The sequence below is a fragment of the Armigeres subalbatus genome, chromosome 3 (assembly GCF_024139115.2).
Source record: "Armigeres subalbatus isolate Guangzhou_Male chromosome 3, GZ_Asu_2, whole genome shotgun sequence".
In the NCBI taxonomy this organism is placed as follows: domain Eukaryota; kingdom Metazoa; phylum Arthropoda; class Insecta; order Diptera; family Culicidae; genus Armigeres; species Armigeres subalbatus.
This window is the reverse complement of record NC_085141.1, coordinates 337,842,180-337,866,189: the sequence shown is the minus strand read 5'-3', so window position 1 is coordinate 337,866,189 and position 24,010 is coordinate 337,842,180. Positions and strand designations below refer to the sequence as shown.

At 38.9% G+C, this 24,010-nt stretch overlaps 2 protein-coding genes across 3 annotated transcripts in view; one reads left to right on the top strand and one right to left on the bottom strand.

The window, feature by feature from the left end:
• Nucleotides 1–253: 253 nt before the first annotated feature.
• LOC134222764 (uncharacterized) lies at nt 254–970 on the bottom strand. The gene has a single exon (XM_062701922.1). It carries the CDS (start codon nt 968–970, stop codon nt 254–256), a length of 717 nt encoding a protein of 238 aa, XP_062557906.1.
• A 10,085-nt stretch (nt 971–11,055) lies between these two features.
• LOC134225801 (ATP-dependent helicase brm) overlaps nt 11,056–24,010 on the top strand; it is a 50,408-nt gene continuing 37,453 nt past the window's right edge. Inside the window, exons 1-2 of one of the 2 annotated variants that reach the window (XM_062706158.1) lie at nt 11,056–11,186; nt 11,315–12,024. In XM_062706158.1, coding sequence (XP_062562142.1) covers nt 11,446–12,024 — 579 coding nt within the window. In that variant the 5' untranslated portion in view covers nt 11,056–11,186; nt 11,315–11,445. Of the gene's footprint in view, nt 11,248–11,314; nt 12,025–24,010 lie in introns of both variants that reach the window. The other variant, XM_062706159.1, reaches the window with a different exon arrangement.

Below are 24,010 nucleotides of genomic sequence, written 5' to 3'. Positions count from 1 at the left end.
TATTTCGATTGATATTCGCTATCATTAATAGCTTTGAGACACCCCTTGTACACTAATCCACGAGTGAAAGTTTTAAGCAATTTTTCTGACGAATCGTTGAATCTCTTGGAGGTAGCAGAAAGTACAACCTGTTTGGTTAATGGTCTAAGAGTAACTAACGTTTATTTCAATTATTAATTCTATGAATTACAAAATCATGGCATGCTAATCATCGTGCTTGATATACCTTCAACACTCCTCCTCAAGAACGGTGCTAGTGCAGGCCAATCTGTTCTCTCATCTTGTGTAGCTTGACACGGCCAAGGGGTTTTGTCAGCATGTCTGCCAACATTTCCTCCGTCGGACAATACTTGACCTTCAAGACTCCAGTTTTTACCAAATCTCGAACAAAATTGTACTTCGTGTCAATATGCTTTGTTCGTCTATTGTCGCCTTCAGTGCTTAGCATACTTATACAGCTCTGGTTATCTTCGTGGATGATCGCTGGTTGCTGGATGTCTTCGCCAAGTTCTCGCATCAGTTTAAAAATCCAGATTAACTCCTTGCTCGCTTCTGCCAGTGCAACGTATTCCGCCTCGGTGGACGATAATGTTACGCACTCTTGTTTCCGTGCTGTCCAGCTAATCGTACCGTTGCCAAGCATAAACAAAAATCCCGAGTTAGACTTCCTGTCTGAACGATCACCGGCCCAATCTGCATCCGCGTATCCTTTGATGTCACCACAACCACCTAGCTTTAGTTTTAGTTTCGAAGTTTCTTTCAAATAACGCAATGCCCTTTTTGCTTCTGTCCAATCGCTCTCTGTAGGCTTACTAACTTTACGACCTAGGATGGACGCTGTAATAGCCAGATCCGGCCGAGTGCATACGGCGACGAAGAGCAAAGCGCCTACCAGACTCTGATACTTGTCGTTGGTGTTCATTATTTTGGTTTCATCCAGTGCTAGGAAGAAAATCCGGTCGGCACACATGTGCGACGTTGCCCCAGAGTCCACGATCCAGCTTCCGGTTTTACTACTATCGTTTACGGTGAATGCACAGTTCTCAGACTTCACTTCACGTACTGCTTTCGCTTTCGAAGGGATATTTCGATGTTTCTGGTCGCTCTTTGGGTCCGATCCTTGATCACTTGCTAGTTTTCGGCATTCTTTCTGCTTATGCCCTGGCCTTTTACAGTAGTGACAGATGATTGTCTTCTTGCCGCATCCAGCTCTCAGTACGGCTTAGTTGTAGCTTCCCTGCTTTGACGCTTCGTCGATCAGCTTGGTTTTAACGAGCTCCAACGTCAGTTCATCATCCGCTCGGCTCTCCAACGCAGTTGTTAGAGTATTAAACGTTTTTGGAAGACTGCTTAGCACCAAGGCAACCTGTAGCTTTTCGTCTAGTTTTAATCCTGCCACAGAAAGACGATCGAAAACTTCCTCCATCTCGTTCACGTGCTTTTCCATGTTCTCACCTTCACTATAACGCTTGGCTATCAAATTCCGCAAAAATGATACCTTCGACGTAAGCGTTGGCTTCTCGAAATGGTCCTGCAATTTTTCCCAAGCCTCGCGAGCCGTTTTCGTCTGCTTGATGAGGCCATGCTGGTTGCTCTCCATCAACAGACCGATTGTCGCTCGCGCACGTTGGTCTCCGACGTCCCAGGCTTCGACAGCAGCAGCATTCCCCGCGGCAGCATCCCCAGCGGCAGCATTCGCTTGTGGTCTTGGCTTGGTGACGTACTTCCAGAGGTCTTCACGGATCAGAAGTAGTTCAGTACTGAACTTCCAGCTGCTGTAATTTGATCCGTTTAGTTTCGGGACTTGAACTTTCTCCATTTCAGCTTTGGCTTCAGAAAATTTTCTACTTCACTTGTTGATAAGAAGTTACTATGGCAATGGTAACCCAAGCTCTGGGCTCATAACCTCTTGGAGGTAGCAGAAAGTACAACCTGTTTGGTTAATGGTCTAAGAGTAACTAACGTTTATTTCAATTATTAATTCTATGAATTACAAAATCATGGCATGCTAATCATCGTGCTTGATATATTGCGAATTTTGCGCCGTGTTCGACTCCCATGCAAAAAATATTGTCCCACCAAAATATGTTCCCACCAGTTTCTCCATATATGGATGACGTCTCCACTGCAAGAAAGAGCTTTTTCGGATGTGAAAAAAGGTGCAAGAACGATGTTTTGGATTGTGCTTTTGCTAATTTCTACACAATCGTGCGCACATTTGTTTTGGTACATCAACAAATTTGTACGGTAGTCTATTCTTCGGTGAAAAAAGCAATACCCTCGGCAATACCTTCAACAGAATCTGCGCCATCTACTAGGTTCCGACATTATTGTCGGGCCGCCACCAAACCGGACCGCGCGATTGAGCACTCGCGCTGCGACGCGAGTCGCGACAATTTGAAATATGTCATTAGTAGTGCGCATCATGCACGCATGGATGCGCTATCATGCGTACTAATCAGAAATGATTTGCGACGTCTGATAACTGCTTATATTTCATTTTATTGAAAACAAATTTTCGATTTTCTACGGAATATAACCCTACCGAGATACCACCGAGAGCTGTTCAAACTCAAATCCATGCGCCACTAGGTTCCTACTGTACACTGCACAATTGGGAGCACCTTCCAACTGGATTACGCAGTCGTTGACTGCAATAGCACACACTAGGCCAGCTAGTTTAACCACTCACGCCAACGACATTTCCGGTGCACACAGATACGGTTGTCTTCCCAAAGACGGTACCAGTCGGAAGGTACTCTGTATATGCTGCTCCGAACGCCACATTTTTTTCTGTCTACGATATGTTTCTTCAAATAATAAATTTAAAATGAATTTGACTACGTTTTTCATTATTTTGAGGAATAAACTTCAACGCATCGATATGTAGGCAATGATGCGTTGCCACGCGTTGCTGTGGTACAATAGTTCGACCGCCATCCGTTGTAGCGCTCGAGACGTGTTCGCCTGTTCTGAGCAAGAGTGAACCATATTGTTAATATAATATATTTGGTACCAAGCTGTCAAATCGTATGGATTTTCCTTCTTTGACATTTAGCTCCCCTATCCTCGCCAGCAAAAGATGTTCCGGACAGCGACGACAGCGACATTCTTTATCTGGTAACTAAAATATCTTTTCTTTAACTCATTTTTTTGTCTTGAGCCATCACTGCAAATAATTTTCATGTAGCATTTACCTGAAAAGACACGTAGATATTTTCCACCTTACTTTTCAGGTGAATTCTACGTGAATCTGAAACTCAATGTCACTTTACTGGACGCAGGTGGAATTTACCTGATTTTCACGTAGCCTTTACCAAAACATTCCCATGACAGCAAAAGTAAATTCACATAACATTTACCTGATTTGCATTTGAACTTCACTGGATTTTTCGGTGAAATCTAGAGAAATTTATTTCATTTATTTCAAAGTATTTTACCCGGATTATAGATAATTTTGTAATAAAACATGAAAGATAACATTTTTAAAAAGGTTATTCCTTTACATTATTGTGCATAACGTTTCACTGTATACAAGTTCTATTCTACTTGCACAAACAGCAATGTCCTCTCCTCAATTGTTGTCATACTTATCCGATTTCTAAAAAAAATGCGGGAACAAAATAAATAATTTATCAATTATTTGTGATGAAGCCTGCAGCATACTTACGTTACACCTCCATCAGGATGTCCCAAGTTTGGAATATCCTCTTGATTTTCCAGTCGGCAAGCGCTTTTAGGAAGATTTCCCAATCAAAATTTAACCTCGAAGTTGAAATCTCGTTGTTTTATTTGGGCTGCAATTAGGGTAAAATGCCCAATAGTGGACCCCCTAGTAGCGGAATTTTGCTCTTCCTGTCATAAGGAGTAGAAATTTTCAACATATTAATTCTGCTTGATATCTAATAACAAGTTCTGCATCTCCTCTTCACGATACATACCTAAAACACTCAAATACACGACGTTATTCGTTGAAATTAACATTTTGAAGTCTGATTGAATTCGCCCTATAGTAGACCCCCTGGGGGTCCATAATAGGAAATTGGTTCCCTATAGTCGACACTTCATTTGATTTTCATGTTCCGTTTCGGGACGTTCTGCTTCCCTATTATGGACCCCCCAAAATATTCCTATAGTGGACACTCTGGTGTTTATTTTTTATAGAATTGTAAAATATCATCTAATTTTACTTTCCATAGCATTTGCAATGCATGTAATAAAATCATAGGCCTATAAGGTAGGTTCTCCCGATAGAATTTCATAGCAAAATGTTTACATTGTGCTGTAATAATGCAAAAATGGCTGGAGGGTCCACTATTGGTTGGGGGTCCACTATTGGGCACTTTAATCATCACAATTTAGTTTCATTTTTTAATTTTTATAATTAATAAAAACTTACCTAGAGGGAATATTTTGGGAGCTGCGCTAATTGAACTATTATATTGTGCACCAATTATTTTCCTGATGCCGCCACGGATACAAATTTCATCCATTTGCTTCAAAAATATACATGTTTACTTCCAAAATGGTAATATGTTTGAATCAAACATATTTATTTTTAAAACCAAATTAAATCCCTGTTTGTTTTATACGTACACTAGTGGGCACCCCCTCGCTCGCTCTTGCAAAAGTAAACAAAAACTCGAGTTTGGATCGGATCCGATCGGAAGTCAACAGAGGAGCAGGAGCAAGCGTGGAATCATATGTTTTCTTGCTTCCAAATTGATGATAAGGATGTTTTTCAGGTACAGAAAGGTAAGTAAATGAAATATGAACGTTTGGAATGGTGAAATCTGATAGTCAAATGCTACCAGAATATGAAAATTGGTAGAATTGATAAGAAAACATTATGAGTGGTCGAATCAAAACAATAATATCCATGTTTGCTTCAAACATTTAGCTGGTTGAAACAACTTGAAACGCACATTTGATTTAAAAGAAAGTTTTCGTTCGCTTTAAATGCAACAATATGTTTGATCCAAACAAATTTATTTTTGATGCCAGTACAAACTGATTTAACGTTTGGATTTACCTAGAATATGTTTGTTTTTACCGTAGTTTTTTCTGCGTGGCGCCATCAAGAATATTTGAAAACATCATAATTTTCTTACCGGTCGCCAGTAAAACTTACTAAAAATTCACGTAACTTTTACCTGATGTTTTGGTATGATTCAACCTCATACCGGTGAATTTTACGTTTATCACGTGATTCGTATCTGTTTGGAGTTTTTGAAAGTCTACCTGAATTTTCAGGTGAAATTCGACACAGTTGTTTCATAAGGGCCAATGTCGCAATGAGCTCGAATGGAGAAAAATGGGTTCCAATGTTCTATGACATGTTTTCAATTGTAGTTCAAAAATTAGATGTTTTTTTAAATGTTAATAGTTTGCATGAAATACATCCACATCTAATCATTGAAGCCCCATATAAATAAAATTTACTTTAGATAAATTTTGATTTGAAAATATGATTAAAGAACTAGTCGTCCTTTTTTTCTAACAGTGTACAATGTTTTTGACAACATCCTTTTCGCCCAAATTTCACGCCCGACTGTCAACCTATTTGTCAATATCGCCTGTTTGCATCGCCCGTTGTGTTTTCAAAGTACCGTTTAGCCCTTTTGCTCACATGTGTTTTTGGTGCAAGAGCGAAGTGTCATAATGCAAAAATGAAGCACAGCTTAGCCCCTTTGCTGCCATGGAGAGAACGGGGCGCAATCGCACCAAGAAAAAAATTCCAACGGAAATGTAATATCGCCCTTTTGTATTTTTCTGTTTTTACAGCAAAAAAACAACATTTTGTACTATTTTTAATATGCTACATATAGTACATTTCCAGGAGGTTCGATCTATGGCATAAACTCGATTTGTTTACATTTGCGACTTTGGCTCTTATGAAACAACTATGTCGAAATGTACGTGCATAATCGGTTGAGTAGTTTTTACGATTTTGAGTTAATCTGACCCAAATTTGAGATCAGCTGAACGAGCGTGTACACGGTTAGATCAGACAACCCAAAATGAAGTTCAAACAACTCAAAATTAAGTTCATTTCACTTAATTTGGACCGTTGGTGGGGGAAGCCAATTTTGAGTTGGATGGCTCAACTTGGATTTGAGTAGTTTGCGTTTGATCCCGTGTGAAAATATTAAGTTGTTTCCACCTAATGTTAAGTTCAAATAGGTTTAAACAACCTAAATTTGAGTTCAACCCCTTTAAAGGCTGCCTTACACCTCGGGAAAATTTTCCGCCGGATTTTGGTCCCCGTGCATTTTAAATGGGGCCGGGATTTTGATTTTCCGTGCCCAAATTCCGAAAACATCGCATATGCAAAAATACATGGGGAAAAAATCCGCGGACCAAATTCCCGAGGTGTGAGGCTCATGGGCCTCATACGCCTGTCACTGGCGAACAAAGCTCGTGTACTCTGCATCGAAGCTTAGAACCGGTGTTAGGGCGCAATCGTTAATGCTAACATTTTTCTTTTCGGTTAGTTACTGCAAATAAATTCTTTTTCGAGTCCCTATAATCAAGCAGGTATCTCAAGCATACCACATCGTTATATTGCTGCATGATTGTGTGTTTAATTTTGATAAAATATCGAAAACAAAAGTGTGCATAAAAATTGACTCGCCATAACAAAAAGGTGGTAGAGAATTAACACTGTTGTTTACAGTTTAGAACCAAATCCAGATGTCGCACATGTTGGGGTAGGGATTCAGTGCTCCGCCTTCTCCCCCTGGTGAGGCTACCTTAATGTCGTTTTCGGTTTTAGACCTGGGTCAGGTCCGACCCCGACTCTGAATAACCGAACGAAAAACGAATCGGGATCGAGTCAGTATGATGGTGTTAGTGAGATCTCAAGCCCTATCATCTGTTTTGTTTTCAGTTCGCACTGCCAGCTGATAGGCAGAAATATAAATATTTTATCAGATTTCATACAGATTTTATCTTTTGAATTTTGTTATTAGTGTTATTTTGTTTCTTATTATATAAATTGAATGGGGAAGTCAGATTTTTCTTCTGTTAATTGTTTATTTTAAAAATGACAGTTAATCCATCAATAAATTTATGTGATTAGAAGCTTGTGATGAATGGCGACGGCAATGTGAGCGTTAATGAATAAAGCTTCCAATGAATGATTAAATTCATTATGATTAAACCATTCAACTCTATGATTAAAGATTATGATTAATGATTTATTCATTTTTGACAATGATTAATGATTATGATTAACGATTAAAATAATTTTTGACTATGATTAACGATTATGATTAAAGAATAAAACGTTTGAAGTATGATTAACGATTAACGATCGTGATTAAATGTTGACACAAAATGTGTATGATTAATGATTAACGATCGATATTGCCGATTTCACCAATTTGAAGAGTTATGTGTAGATTGTGATTTGCCCGCTTCTTTTTCTCACACCGACTCTTATTTCGGGTTGATCGATTTTTGTTACTGAAATTTACCCAATTATAACCCATTACTCGTTAGTCACATGTAAGCGTGTACACTAAATCGATTCCCGATTCCGAGAGTAAAAATCACCCCTTTTTTGACGATATATGGAACTGTCAAAAAATGGGTAAATATTTTTTCCATATAATGCGTATTTTAAGCCCATTTTCATGTTCCGTGTTTTTACCCATTAATGAGTGAAAAACATGTTGAACTTTTAATGGAAATTGGTGCTTTTGTCATATTTGCAAAAATGTTGCCTCGCGACCGTGACTGTGCATCGAAATTAAATACATCAGTCTGCGCACGAATATCCCTAAGCGTATTAGTTTCCGTAGTCCTTCAAGTGAACCGCAGTCTTTGGCGCAGAAGATCCAGTATTACAGTTACCCATCGCCATGTATCAGCAGAAGTGGTGCGGCATCAAAACTTCACCGAATCTTGAGATGCTTCGAAAGCTGTGCGGAAGCTTAGCAGGAAATCGAAACGGTACGGTAGGGATATCCTCGAACAATACGAATGAGGGCAGGGCAATTCGTTTTGCTTTTCCCGTTGTTTCCCCAGTTTCAAACTATGTCATTGATAATGATTTGCTTTTGTTGCAGAAACGGCGCTAAAAGCTAAATCACCAAGGGATTCAGCTGCTGATCAACAACCTCGAATTAGATCAACAGCTGGTTAACATCCCAGGTTAGCACGAACATCCAAAAAACGTACTGGATCAATTTTGCGATTACCATAGAGATCAATTTATGCTCGGCCACATCGCACGTAGGAAATGAGAACCTATTAGGAATACAGCCAAGGAAAAAATATGCGATAATCTCCTGTCGGCAATAACCATCTTAAACTTCCCCGACAATGGAATCGACTTGAAAAGAAAGGTAAGAGTTTTTGTCTAACTTTCAATCGATAAAAAATTAAAATGAGCTATGTATTTTTAGATCACGAACGAAATCACGAACGCATCCAGAGACATTCAACAACTCATAAATTTGAAACGCCGTCGATTCAGAAATTGTCCCCAGGAGCAGCCGCAGATGCGATCCGGTTTCGACAGGAGAACAAACCGTTTTAATGTTTACAAGCAAAATCTTTTGACTTATATATTATATGTTTATATTAAAAAATTGATGTAATAAAGAATCAGTTTATGAACCTCCCCCATAAATGTGTCTTTGGTTTGATAAACATGATAAATATATTACTAGAATTTTAATGCCCTCTAAAACAAGTGTGTAAAAATTACTCATTTTTGAAAAACTTTCTGCTCGGATAATGAGTAAAAAATACCCCTGAATTTGACGTATGAGCCGTTTACCCATTAATGAGTAAACGGTCTTTACTCTTTTAATGAGTTGAACTATTTAACTTCATAATGGGTACTTTTTTACCCATTAAAGAGTACTTTGGTGGCACAGTGCGCCATGATTTGACGTCTATTTGTTTTCAGATTCAGCACTCACACGCAAATATTATACACGGAAAATCAAACTTTTTTGAGTGTATTGAGCAGGCCTATGCTAAGAGCGGTCTATCTGCACACTGTGCCCGGGACATGGTGGCTATTTTTAGGCTAAGGGAGTTAGATAGGGATGTCTATAGCCTGGTATTGAGTGTGAGAAAAAGATGACTGTGAGAAAAAAATCTCGCGAAACTCTTGTAAAGTGCAAAAAGCGCAATATGATTAATGATTAATGATTATGAATAATTAAATTAAATGTTTTGCATAGTGATCAATAATCAAATAACCTTTCTACCAAATAAGGTTATTAAAGGTTTAAAAATTGTATGATTATGATTAAAGAATAATGAATAAAAGCAATGTATGCAATGATTAAAATTGATGATTAATGAATAAACTCAAAACAATCATGAATACGATTAGTGATTAATGAATAAATGCAAAAATCTATGATTAACGATTAGTGATTAATGATTGAATCGTAATTTTTGTATGATTATGATTAATGAATAATGATTAAATAACCCATTATTCATTAATCATGATTAATTCTATGATTAATCACTAATGCTCTGTGTGGATTGCCGTGAAGGAATTTTGGCGCTCTGGAACATTTCCGGTAATTATGCCAATCCGTGTTTCCCGATAAACTGTTATACTGGTTCTAAGTGGCGTTCTGGATAACAGTGATTGTGTTACATTTGAATTATCAATTATGCCATTCAAATGTAATAGAACAAGAAAATATGGAAACACTTTGTAAAAAATCCAATAGAAAATTTATTGAGATTTGGGGCCTTTTATTTTAAACTAAAGAATCAAATCGCACAAGAGTTGACTAACATTTTTGTATTTTCCTCCCAAGAGGGGATCCTTTAGGATAAACCGCGATTTCGCCAAAACTGCAAAAACCAAATATACAAGAAAGGCAAATATTTTTTCTCTACATAATTTTCCACTACATCACAGTATATCAACGGGGTAAAATATGTCTTTGTCGGTTTTTCAACGAATTACAACTAAAAATCCTTCTTCGACTCTAAAATTATGCTCAATTCGTATAAAACTGTTCCTAAATTTACATTTGAATTTATTTTCTGGCCAAGTATCATCTGGAGTGTTACTAGGTAGCAAATACACCCTCTGCAAGGTGAATAATTAATAAAACTATTGTAAATAATCAGAAAAACGTATCATTTGTTGATGGCAATATAGTTATCACTGCCTTATAAAGGGTTAATACATTATGTTTATATTCTTCAAATCCGTAACCTTAAACAAATTATTCACAGACCTGCAATAACGAATAAAATAATGGTATGAACATTTTGGTATAAATAATAATCCGATACTCCGGTACGCTATTTTCCCATTGAGAGAGCAATTATACTTAAAGCATATAATCGAATACACAACGTAATAGTGAATAAATAGCAGCTACAGCTACCTTCTCGTCATTGCATTTATCAATCACATTTTCATCAAAATTTTTAACCATCATTTTGTTTATAACGGAGCTACCGTCTGAAGTAAATCAGCAAAAAAAATATGTCGGTATCTGAATCCATTTCACCATCAGAGAAACTTGAAGACAACACACGATTAAAATAATCCATTTTTACGTGCAAGACAGCAACAACATTGATAAATTCAACAAATGAAACAAAAACGATTAAAAGTCAAATACCCATCCGCACCCTTCCGTGTCATTCATGTTTTCATTTTCCTTTAGCGTAAACATAAACACCTGTTTGTGTTCGAATGTATTGGTGAACCTAGGTTCGATCTCGATAAATCGGCAGAGCGAACCTCGTTCGTTTTGGGTCGGATCTGGTGCGGATCGCGATCCAACCTGAACGAATAACCGAACGTTTTGACAGCTGTTAGAGCGGATCCGGGGCAGAACTAGGTTCGACCCAGCAATAACCGAAAACGACATAACCTAGCGTTGGCTTCCCCCATCGAACTGCTATCGTTGGGTGGTTTTCTTTCTCTGTTTTTGACATCAAAGGATGGAATGAAAGAGATGCCAGATCGAAAACAACTCAAAATTTGGGTTGTTTGATCTACCCGTGTAGGATATAAAAACAATCCCGCCTGTCATTGCGCTTTTGCTCTGCGCTTTTTATTCTTTTGTCTCTCTTTGCCCTCTTTGCTTCATGTCATCAAATCGATGTCAGTTTTTCTTCGTGGTGTTTGTTCGGTACGACGCGTTGAAGGCAGTGAAATTTCTGGAAATTAAGTGGAAAATACGGTAAAAATCTTTACAAATATAGTGTAGTTTTGGGCACTGACGCCAAAAGTTTGTTCTGAAAGTAATTAATTGCATAAAAGCGATTTATTTTGCATCGAAAAACTAAACTGAAAAATCTTTGTTGGCAGCCATTTTCTTCCCACAGTTGAGTGCTACTTTTTGCTGGTGCATCATTTATAGTGTTGTGTAGTGGCAACTGCAGATCGAATTAAAACTTGTGCAATTTATCAAGTGAAAGCTCGGTGGTGAAAAGTCCAGGATGGCGAGTCCCTCGCCAGTAAACAGTCCTATGCCTCCGCCCCAGGCACCGAGTCCAATGGGGCCGCCTTCGCAGAGCCCCGCTCCATCTCCGTCGCCGCATAGTCCGTATCAACCGCCGCCGGGGCCACCTCAAGGTCCACCGCATATGGCGCCGGGCCAGGGTCCGCCCCATCCGCATGGCCCTCCGGGACCGCCGCAAGGAGGACAAGGTGGGCATATGCAAATGCAGGGCCCCCCTCCGCAGCACGGACCTCAACCACCAAATCCCCACGGACCTCCACCACCCCAGCACGGTCCGCCGCACATGAACGGTCCTCCCCCACCGCAAGGTCCAGGTGGGCCGCCTCCACCGCATCATATGCAGGGCCCCGGTGGTCCCGGAGGACCGCCCGGTCCGCCACCGCAGCATATGCAGCAGCATCCACCGGGTCCGCCCCATCCGCAGATGGGGCAGCATGGAGGACCGCCCCAATCGCAGCCTCCACCACATCCGGGAATGCCGCCCCACCAGGGACCGCCGATGCCTCCCGGGATGGTTCCCGGGGGTTACCCACCCCACTCGATGCCGCCGAATGCGGTAAGTTTTAATTGTATATTCCTTAGTAAAGAGAGAGAGCCCACTTTAAGGGTAATTTTGTTTTGTTTTCCCGCATCGTCAATCGATTCACAGGGCTGTTACAACAGTCGCGGATTTATTATTTTAGGATAAATTTAGATTGCCTATTGACTAATTGTTGGACACTTTGACAGTCTGTCAAATTGGATTACTGAAATGCCAAGCTGTGCTTATAATTCTTTCTGTGTTTGCTTATTATTTTTAAACACTTTTGTAGCAAAAATCACGGATTTCTTACGATTAAGGGTAGGATACCTTATTTACCCTGCGCTGCGTAGAGCGTGGAAGACATTGGCGTAAATAAGGGGGGCCAGGGGGCCTGGCCCACCCCGCAGACCCACTTGTGGCAGAAAAAAATAAAAGGAAATTCCGATACATGTAGTCAAATTCAATTACCATATATATACATATTTCTGCATTCAGATTTGTTATAATTTTATGACTTTTATGACGAAAAGTCAAAGTTACAGTAAACTCTTCACATCTCGATATCACTCCCTATGTAGATGGTTTTCTCAGTCTATTCAATCTACATAATGTACATTTGGACTTTCTACATCTCGATAACCTCCATATCTCGATATCTCCCTATCTCAATGTATTCTTGTTATATTTTGCTCATGATTATCTCTCCCTATGTCAATATATATTCTAATTTGTAGGCTACTATACCATGTTTGGACAATAACAAACACATAAAAAAACATGATATGATATTTGTTTTGTTTTCGTTTTTTAAAACAACGAGTTTTTTTTTCTGAAATTTCCTTCTGTTCCTCTAGACCTCTCCTAATCTCGATGGACCCTTCAATATCGAGATGAGGAGAGGCGACTATGTATAGATTTTCAGATATATATTTCCATCAATCGTATTTCTTTTCTATTAGGGGCCAATGTCAACGAAGCGTTTTCATCAACGCCAAGTGCACGCACGCCGATGCAGATCTGTTTAAATAACATAGCTCTGCATCGGCGCGGCTTCGCTGCGTTACCACTTTTTCCCTTTGTACATATGCGTCTTTTTAACGCAGCGGGCACGCAGCGTTGGAAAAACAAGCCTAGGAGCATCGAGCCTAGATGGCAAATGCAGTCGCGTTTAAATGAAGTTGGAACACTTTTCGACCACAAATGAATGGAAATCGAGGGCGACAACTGACTTAATATAGTTATTGTTGGATGCAGGTAATTCCTGCTGATGAAAGCTCAAACGATAATTCTTTTAAAAATCTTCCAAAAATAGATATTGGTTATTATTTAAGCACCTCGCAAAACTGTTATTCAATTCATATGAAGATATTCAGTGGAATGTCTTTACAAGCCGAAAAGACTAGTTTCCCGATTTAATATAATTCGGCCCATGTACCTTAAATTCGAACAACATGTACACATTTTAATTATATTGTAGAATCAGAAAGAATAGTCGTCCTGTTAACCAGTTAAATTATACCACGATTTGTTCATTTCACGATCTCTTTGAATTTCCACTTTGCAAATTACACAAATTTAAAATTCTGACAAAGAAAATTTATCTGATTTCCCCACGACACCTCAAAATTCTCTTTGAAATTCCTGGAACTCATGCGTTTCTTATTTGTTGCTTTAATGTCCCTTTCGGATCGCTAAAATATTTCAAAATCATTATTCCGATAACCTTTAATTGTATAACAGGAACTGTCTCTTCCGGAATCTAATGAATGTTTTTCCAAAATTTCCAAAACTAAAAATTTGTTTGTTGGGAACTTTAATTAAAAATTAACGTCTCACTATTCAAGTTTCTTTCTTCAAAAGTCGATCTTCGTAACACAAGTTGTAGTATACTAAGTAGCTCTCATAAATGTTAAGAAATCCATGGATTACTTGCACTAAACATGACGAAATTTTATTAAATTTATTCTACACCCCAAGATTTTAAAGAAGAGCACTGAGCATAAGTTTTTTTTAGATGTTCAAGAAATCTTAGAAATAGAATAAAATACACCAGATCCAGTCTGGACCACCCATTCACACCAGAGTTGCTATTTATGCTTTTAAAACGCAAACAAATTTTTCGTCTAAGAGAAATCTATTATACCAGCTGATGCCATGACCCCCCCTAGCCCGTGACTCTAGTTACGCCTATGGTGGAAGATAAAGCCAAATGCAGTGATAATCGCACTTGCAACTGCTCTGGGGCAGAATTGATAACGCACATAGGTATGCAGTTTCGTGCCAATTTAACCGTTGTGTGGCCGGCAAAAAAACACCCTTAACAGGCCGGCAGGGTACCCGGGTACCCACGAAACTAAAATGCTTATATCTCTGGAAATTTACAACCGATTTCAACAATTTTGGGCTTATTCGATTCAGAATTTTCTCTTCTATAAAGATGTTATTAAGATGAACCGATCCGGTCAATTCGATTCCTGGAATATCCGGATTTTCAGGAACATGTCCTTCATAAATGATACTGATCGTGGATTTCAGTAGTTAATCAGCTATATGGGTATCAAACTTCTAGAAATTTCATCACTAGATTGATTTTTTTTGGATTTGGGTCCATCAGAAGTGCAGACTTTCGATTGGCCATTCCAGAACAGGTTCCTCGAGGGGTCATAGGTGGCCATGAACATTGTTCAATGGAACATCAACAATATGGGTATCAAACTTCATGAAATTAACTATTGCGTATATCCTTCATGATCCTAGGCTCACCAGACAAGTTGACTCCGGAGCGGCCATTCTGGAACAGGTTCCCCGGGAGCCGGGGTTGGCCAAAAACATTTCTTTTTGGAACCCCAACAATATGGGTGTCAAACTACTTGAAATTGTCTCGAGCGTTTATTTCTGATCTATTTGAGTTCATCAAACAAGTTCACCCCGGATTGCCAATTCCGGAACAGGTTTCCTGAGGAGTCAAGAGTGTTCATAAACATTTTCAGAGCCGCATTTTGTTTTAAATCAATTTATCTAGCAATGTGAGTGCAAGATCAATGCAAGGACCACTCATTGACGCCGGGTGACCAGCAGGAGACTCACTATAAGGTTCCGGACACTCGGAGATATGATAGATTCTAGAAGTTCTTTTAGACAGATGTGACTTTTAATAAACCGTTTGTTTTAACATTGTCACATCAAAACCAATACATTCACTACTCTTCGATCCTAGGTGGCCTCTATCTGATACTACGAAAGTTTGTTCTAGAAATTTGCGGCTTTTTTTTTATAAACAATCCGTTGTAAAGTAATGTCCAGGGCCATCAATTGAATCCAGGTGGACACTAAGTTATCCTTGGGAAGCTCCGAATCATCCGGAGCAGTGGTTAATTCTTGAAATTCGTCATTTGTTGTGAGAGCAAAATTAATGCTAGTGGTCCCCAAATGGTGCTCCAGAAGTGCAGGGACATCCAGAACAGTGGTCAATTATTGGAGTTCGTTCTAGAAACTTTCAAAAATCGTTTGTAATAGCAGTATAGAAGCAGAGTCTTTGATCGCGCTTAGAATCATAGGGGCGTAACTGTATTGATCGATTTCTCTTAATCGATTTTATATTTACTTCAGGTAGAAGATGCAAATCGATCATAACAGTTACGCCCTTATGATTCTAAGCGTGTGATTGTGAATATCATTCATTGATCCTTAGTGGCCACCAAGAAGTCCTCCTGAAATACCGGAATTCCCGAAGCAATCGTCATTTCTTACATTTTGTTTTCAACAGTTGCGTAATCGTGAACAATTTTTTTGTAACAAAGTAAAAAAGGAGAAGAGAACGAGCTTGGTAGTCCAAAGGCTACTGCTTCTGCCTCATACGCAGGAGGTCGTGGGTTCAATCCAAAGTTCGTTCCATTTTCCTACTTTGCATTTTTCTTTATATTTATCTCTAGCAATCGCTAGAACTGGAAATGGACTTCCATACCATTTCCATTTCTTTTCTTATACCTTCAACTTGACTATTCTAGCCATTTCTGCTAGAATTGGAAATGAACTAAAGAGCTCGTTTCATACATCCAATTAAAAATTCCATCAGTTGCTTTCTATCTATAACATTGGCAGTTCGTTAACCAAGACGGATCTCTGCCTCTCGAACCTTAACCCTAAAATTCCAATAAATTCCGTATGAACTCGTGGCAAGTGCAAAGGTATATTCGGCTAGCAGTGGGCGAGTGATTGCATCATCATTTCATCCCCCTACCCTATATTGACTTGCATTCTGAATCCACTGATAATGCGCTCCCTCAGTGAATGACTGAATGACAGTGAAAAACTGGCTAGTCCTATCAGTTTCGTCGTTCCAGTTTCAAAATCTACCTGTCTGGCCGTGGAGGTCGATCAACGACGGATGAGATGTTTAGCCTAAAGATGATCCTTTATGAATTTCGGGAGTACAACTTGCAGACTCACCATCTGTCTATTGATTTCAAAGCAGCGTACGATTCAGTGAAAAGAAATTAGCTGTGGCAGATAATGTCTAAACATGGTTATCCGGCGAAGCTGATTACGATGATACGTGCAACGCTTGATGACTCGAAATAAAGTATTCGCGTTTGTGACCATGGAGAGATTGAAGCAGAGTGATGCGCTTTCAAATTTATTGTAAATATTGCACTCGAGAAGGTGATTAGGAGATCTGGTGTACAGAAGAATGACACTATCATCGCATAGTCGCATATGCTCCTGATCTTTGCGGACGACATTGACTACCCTCGATCGCAGGGCAGTAGTGGAGGCTTTTGCCCTAATGAAGAGGGAGCCGGTGAAGATAGGCTAAATCATCGACTCTACCAAGACGGAGTACATGGTTGCGGTTAAAGATAAAGGTAGATTTATTGGAGTTAGTGCTGAGGTAGTGCTTGATGGGGAAGTTGTTGAAGAATTTGTTTATCTTTGAACATATGACACGTGACAATGACGTTTCCTGTGAAGTGAAAAGACGTGTTGCTGTTGCGAACAAGGGCTTCCTCGAATATTGGAAACGAAATTTGCTCTGATTCGTAAGAATGTAAAAAGAGGCGGACAGGAAAGCTTTTGATGTTTTCGAGCGAAAAGTGCTATGTACAATTCTCGATGGGAAACTAGAAAAAGATGTGTGACGCAGACGCATGAATCACGAGCTGTATCAAGTGTATAAAGAAGAAAATCTTGTGAATCGTATAAAAAAACTTCAAACTCCAGTTGGCCGGTCACATAGTACGAATGTCAGAAGAAAGAATTCACCAAAGATCCGGATAGAAGCCAGGGACTTCGTGGAAGGCCACGAACACGCTAGCTGCTGCACGCGGTGGAATCGGACTTGGGAACCCTAAACGTTTATGAAAACTGGAGGAACATCTCCCAAGATTGACAATTGTGGAGCTCTTCAATACGTCAGTCAAAGGTTGTTTAGAGCTTCTAGTGGAGTGTCTTCACTTGTCATAAGACGATTTCGTACTATCCCATTTTATTCCACCATTTTAAGTGACGAACGATTTATTGAAAGTCGCAGTATTATTGGATGTATTGTGGCTATCCGTTTGGATTGCATCAATTATGCTCTCACATTTCTCAACAAGCGATTTCTAAAAACTTACAACTTTCTAGGACGATTTAAAAATTGGCACATCTTCGAAAGTTCCATGGAAGGAAGCTTCAAGATACTCACCTAACGGCCACACGGTGTCAATGAATGATTCTTGAATTGATTTTGATCGCACACAGCTACAAAAAAAAAGTCGCAGCTTTCTAGGGCGAGTTTCTATAATAGATTACCTTTTCGGCTATTCCGGAGCTTTTAGAGCACCACTTAGTGGCCTCCCGGGGTCAACGTTCGGTTCTTGAAATGATATTGGTCTCATTTTGATGCATAAATCGTTTTGTAAAACAGTACGGTTTACGAGGATGAATTTAAAAATTGGCCTTTTCCTCATAATGTTCCGGAGTTCCCGGAGGACCATTTAGCGGAGTTTTGCTCTCACATTCATAATAAACCACTGTATTCTAGGACGATTTTCAAGAATTTGTCTTTACTATGGGTGTTCCAGACCTTCAGTGCCAGATGACCAATGGTGGTCAATGCGTTGTTCATGCAATGATTTTACTCTCACAATGCTATAACAAGTAATAGTTTCTAGGACGGATTCCCAGAATTGGCATTACGCCAACAATAGATTTATAAAAAAAATCGCAACTTCAAAATATTATCTTCTACACTTGGTACTTTCTCCTGATGTCCCAGCACTTTCTAAAAACCACTTAGTGGCCATCCGAGATGAATGAGAAGTCCTTGTATTGATTTTGCTTGCTCATTTCTACAACACTAAAATTCTAAAAAGTCTCAGTTTTCTAGGATAAACTTTCAGAATCGGCAACTTCTCCGGATGTTTTGGAGCTTTCGGTGGTCCACTTAGTTGCCTTCTGGTGTCAAAGGGTGGTCCTTGCATGGATTTTGCTCTCAACACACGGATTGCAAAAAACTGCAGCTTTCTATTTTTTATTTATATTTACTTATATTGACAAGTATTTATGGCCACTTAAGACCCTATGGGGAACCTGTCCTGGAATGAAAACTATAAAATCAGCACGTCTGGTGGCTCTAAAACAATCAGAAACAAACTGCTGAGGCAATTTCAAAAAGTTTGATGCCCATATTGTTGAGGTTCCATTGAAAATTGTTTATGACCATTCTTGGCCCCACTGGGAACCTGTTCCGAAATGGCCACTCAAATTTTCACACATCTGTTGGAACCAAGATAATAAATAACAGTCTGCTGTGGAAGCTTCAAGAATTTTGACATCCATATTGTTAGGGATCCAATGAGAAATTTTTTTGGCCAACCTTGACCAACACCCCCCCCCCCCCCCCTTCCCCACCCGTGAAACTTGTTCTAAAATGGCCACTCCGGAGTCAACTCGTCAAGAACACACGCTGGAAATAATTTCAAGAAGTTTGATACCCATATTGTTGATGTTCCCTTGAAAATTGTTCATGGCCACCTATGACCCCTCGAGGAACCTGTCCTGGAATGGCCAATTGAAGATCCGCACGTCTGATGGACCCAAATCAATAAAAATCAACCTGCTGATGAAATATGAAGAAGTTTGATACCCATATTGCTGATTACCTATCGAAATCCACGATCAGTATAATCTATGCAGGCATGTCCCTGTAGATCCGGATTTTCCGGTGATCCGAGGTAACGGACCGGTCCAATCACAAAAGAGCATGATAAAGGACAAAATTCTGAATCGAATGAGCCCCAAACGGTTGAAAACGGTTAAAAATTGCCAAAGATATAAGCATTTTAGTTTCGTGGGTACCCGGGTACCTTGCCGGCCATTTAAAGGGTAAAAAAATGTCGGAACCCCTCCCTCCACCCCTCCTTAATCAAAATTTCAGTTAACCCGTACAATCGACTTTGGCCGTCATTATTGTGGATATGACAGAGTTTCAACCTCCTACTATGAAAATTTATTTAGATATCGCGAATCGAATTCCAAAAAGGTACCCGGGTACCCAGCCGGCCACACAAGGGTTAATAGCCGTTCGCGATTTGGTGGGCTACCACTGCACTTCCCTTCTTCTCAAAGGGCATTGAAAAAAATAAGTTTTCACACACTTCTCCGCACACGAGCAGTCTGAAATGTTGATAGAATGCAGATTAATCTTCACTTTTTGAAATCAGTTGTTTGTTTGAAGCGAAAACTTAATACAGTAATATCCCGATTGTATCACCCCCATGGTGAATTTTGGGGTGATAAAATAGGGCATGTGACAAAATTGGAAAAAAATTTCAATTTTTTAACCCTTAAAGGCGTAAGGCGATTTTTTTAGAAATCGTCGAAAGTATTTTTAGCGTTAACTACTATTAAAATTATTAACATTAAACGTATTTTCGGTTTGTTGTTTTAAAACAACATTGCGCATTTAAGGGTTAATTTGTTTTACAAATATTAATCAGTTTATGCAAAATACAAGAACGGTACTTGTTATTTCTCGTTGGAAATGCTTACAAAATCCTTCGGAAGTACTGAAAAGTTATTCATAGTAGATTCCATGCGGTAAAATTTATTTTATGAAAATAATTGTTGTTTGCGGTATTATTTATGGTATGATGGGGCAAGATGGGTCGCCTAAGGCGAACCCTGAATATCTCAAAACAGAAACATTTTATTTCAACTTTTCAACATGGATCTAAAAAATAGCTCATAATCTGTATGCTAGGGGTATGAAATAACAAAAACTCCACTTTTCATTCCATTTCGAATTATTAAAGTAGAAGTCTATTTTTCTGTCAATCAAAAAATGGCGGGATAAGATGGGTCAAACAGCGGGGCAAGATGGGTCACCTTTAAATACTGCAATTAATATTGTTATATTGTAATATTGGGAATAAACAATATTGAATTACACACAGATAGATAGCTTTATTGCCAATGATTATATTGAATAAAAAATAAGTTTGAGGCCATGGATGAAGAAATGGCTCTACATTTAAAAATGTCTGCAAATTCTTATGAAAACAAGCCGTCTAAGTATAGCTTTCTTAAAAACAAAAAATAGACATTTTCAATAAACAAATTAACATCATTATATAAAAATTTCCTTAAAATTATTAAACCAGCAGTGGAAAATATGTTTTGAATACGAACTATGCGCTTCAGTATGTGCTGACCCATCTTGCCCCATTTGTAAGTTCACGTTAGAATGTCTAATTTTCGATCAAATTTATTTATTTATTTATTTATTTATTTCTTTTGAAATTCTTCCAAAAACTCTTTCGTGCGATTCAGAATTTTCTTCGGGAATTCTGCCAGAAATTTCTTCAGACATTCTTTCAGTAATTCCTTCTTGAATTTTCAGGCATTCCTCCATATGTTTTCGAAATGAATTCCTTTGGAAATTCTTCTATAGGAATATCTTTGAATACTGTTCCAGGATTTTCTCTTTTCTCAGGAATACATTTGGAAATTCCTACAATAATTCCTTCAGGGAATCCTCTGGAATACAGGAACTTACTCGAAGTTTCCTTCAGGAATTGCTCCGCAAGCTTCGTACATAAATTCCCCCGGAATTCCTCCGGGAGATTCTTGAAAATTGAAAATGCACGGGGCCCGAAATCCGGCGGAAAATTTTCCCGAGGTGTGAGGCTACCTTTATCAGGAGAGGTAGCGAGGAAAAAAAATTGCGAATCCTGGAGAATTTTTATTTCATGCTTCTGAGAGTTCTCCAAAAAAAACTTTTGTAGAAATAACTGAATTTTTGTAAAATAGAAAATCTCTTTTTTAAATGAATTCTATACGGAATTCTTGGTATAAAAATGTGCACGGGATTATTGAATATAATTAAATAGGGGAACTTTTCCGATCTCCATCTCACTGAACAGAACATAAATATATTCATCTCATCGGGAAACAAAGAAATACAGCACCAATTTCGTCGTCTCTTTTTGTCAACATGCGTGCTCACTGCTAAAAAAATCACAAAAATAATAATCCAAATTCCTTTCCATTGCTTTGCTTTTGATGGGATGAATATCGGAGCCATGAGATGAATTCCAGGAGCAGTTTCCCTATTTATATCCGCCCAAAAGTAAATTCAACTATCCGCAAAAATCAGTTCACGCACTTGAACATATTTATTTATTTATCATGATCTGATAATTCGAAGCCAACGCACTGCCAGTGCACTGGATGTCCGCGATCATCTGGATCATATGTTTCGAATCAAAACAAATACGATGCTACGCGTACCAACATATCCAATGACAGATGGAACTGAAAAGGTTTTTTTATTCAGGGTTCGGGTTGGCACTGACCCAGGTTTAAAAACGAATTCGACATAGAGACGGGAGCAGGCTGATAGGGCGATAGTTCGAAGGGTTGGCTACGGTCAAAATTAGCTACGCATGCAACTACATAACATATTTGAAACGTGCTTGTCGTAGCCAAGCAAATCCGTTTTCCGATTTGCCTTTCACCAACGAAAACAAGCGCGGAATACCGAAGGATAATTCGCATGTTCACGCCTCGAAAACAGAACCCTGAATGCTCGTTTATTTTCACCGTTCGAATCATCTAGAATTCCTGTCAGCCTACTGAGATTGAATTTCAAATTTCTTCTCATTAGCTTCTTAGTATGCTGGTATTTCAAATGCCAACTACGATTGAATTTCAAATTCGTTATCATTTTTTTCTATTAATGTAATTTTTTAATATTTTAGTTTGTTTTTATTTTATTTTTATCATGGAATAAGAAATACGTTCCACTTTATCCATCAATGTAACCAACAAATGCAAATGCATTTTTTAGACTCACTTATTCGCCCACAATATTCACCGTCTCTACTCTGCCCTTAAACTGCTCAGATAATTCTGTTTAAACTATTGATTTACTAAACCATTAACTAAACCAATCTAACCCAAATCCAATCCACCTTCTGTACAAATCCAATCCAACAAACTCCCATGCAAATCCAATCAACATCCAATCCAAATCCAAACCAAATCCAATCCAAATCCAAGATTTTTAGATACTTTACCGAATTGGCAAACTTATACAATTTGATGCCACCAAGCAGTGCTATACATAGTTGTTATGAGTGACTTATTTTAATATAGTTATAACTGTTTTTAGTAGCTCCAGAATGTTGAGAAATGCATATCATACAAACTCAGTTTTAAATTCTGCAGCTCGGCAAAAATCCGCACAGCCGTGCGCCAGCAAAATAAATAAGTGATATTCCGGCAAAAATAGCGTTTGTTAGCTGATTTTCGGCAAATTACTTGCTGATTATCAGCAATTTTGACAGAAATCTCGGCAAAAAACATGTTTGCTGGGGCATGGCAGTGCGATTCTCGGTAAAAGTTTAACATTTTGCTGAGATCCCGGCAAAAAAAATTAAGTGTGTACGAATTTTGCAATCAGTTCCCAGTCAGGCACGAACTGCCGAGGATGAGAATATTTCGATCAAGCGATGAGTGATGGCTTGTTTGGAGCATGCCTGTAATTCGCCGACGAAGGAATGCTCAAGCGGTCTCCGTTTGTTAAACATACGATACAGCATTTTGTACGCCGCAGTCAGAAGTGTAATCCTTTTGTAATTTCTACATTCAGGCCTGTACCATTTCTACAATATTGCGCACATTGAATTCCAAAACGTTTTTAATCGCATACTTACTAAAGTTCATTTCATGACCAGGGTTCGGGACATGTGGGAGTAAGAGGCAACGAGATGGCTGATGACTTGGCCAAATCGGCACTGGAAAGCACCCACATTTGCAGGAACAAGATGCTGCTACACGACGTAGTTCTCTACTTCAGGCAGCTATGTGAAGAAAACGCCCAGCAGTGGTACCTGGACTACACTTCTGAATTGGGCAAAGGACGGAAATATTTCCAAGTACAGAATACGATTCCACACAAACCCTGGCACTACAAACTAGAACTGAATAATAAAGAAATACGCACTCTCAATAGGCTATTATCAGGCCACGATTTTTCATGCTTCTGGCTACATAAGATGAAACTGGCTAACGATTGCATTTGTGAGATCTGCGACATGATTGACAATGCGGAACATATAATCTTCTTCTGCGTAAAATACGCAGTAACGAGAAGGAAACATGGACTTGACTTCTACTGTAACATCTACCAAATTTGGAATGAAAAAAACATAGATCTCCTCCGGAATGTAGTCAACTTTTTGAAAGATATCAGAAGCAATATTTAGAACTGAACTAGGACCCTATATCAAATAGACCATATACGACGAAATCCACTCCGTATGTGAATCCAAGGCGCATCGGTGCTTTGACTCACACGGAAAACGACCACCATCAAACCAGACGGAAAACATCAACAAGTAAAGTCAAATGACTATAAATAATAATCGCTGGCGATATAGCTAATACAGCTGTGCCACCCCTAATGCTCTGACGTTTCGTACGGAGCGACGAGAAAGAAGAAGAAGAAGAAGAAGATGACCAGGGTTTGAAT

Coding starts and splice junctions, on each gene's coding strand:
- LOC134222764 (XM_062701922.1), bottom strand. CDS start 970: ATGTGTGCCGACCGGATTTTCTTCCTAGCACTGGATGAAACCAAAATA.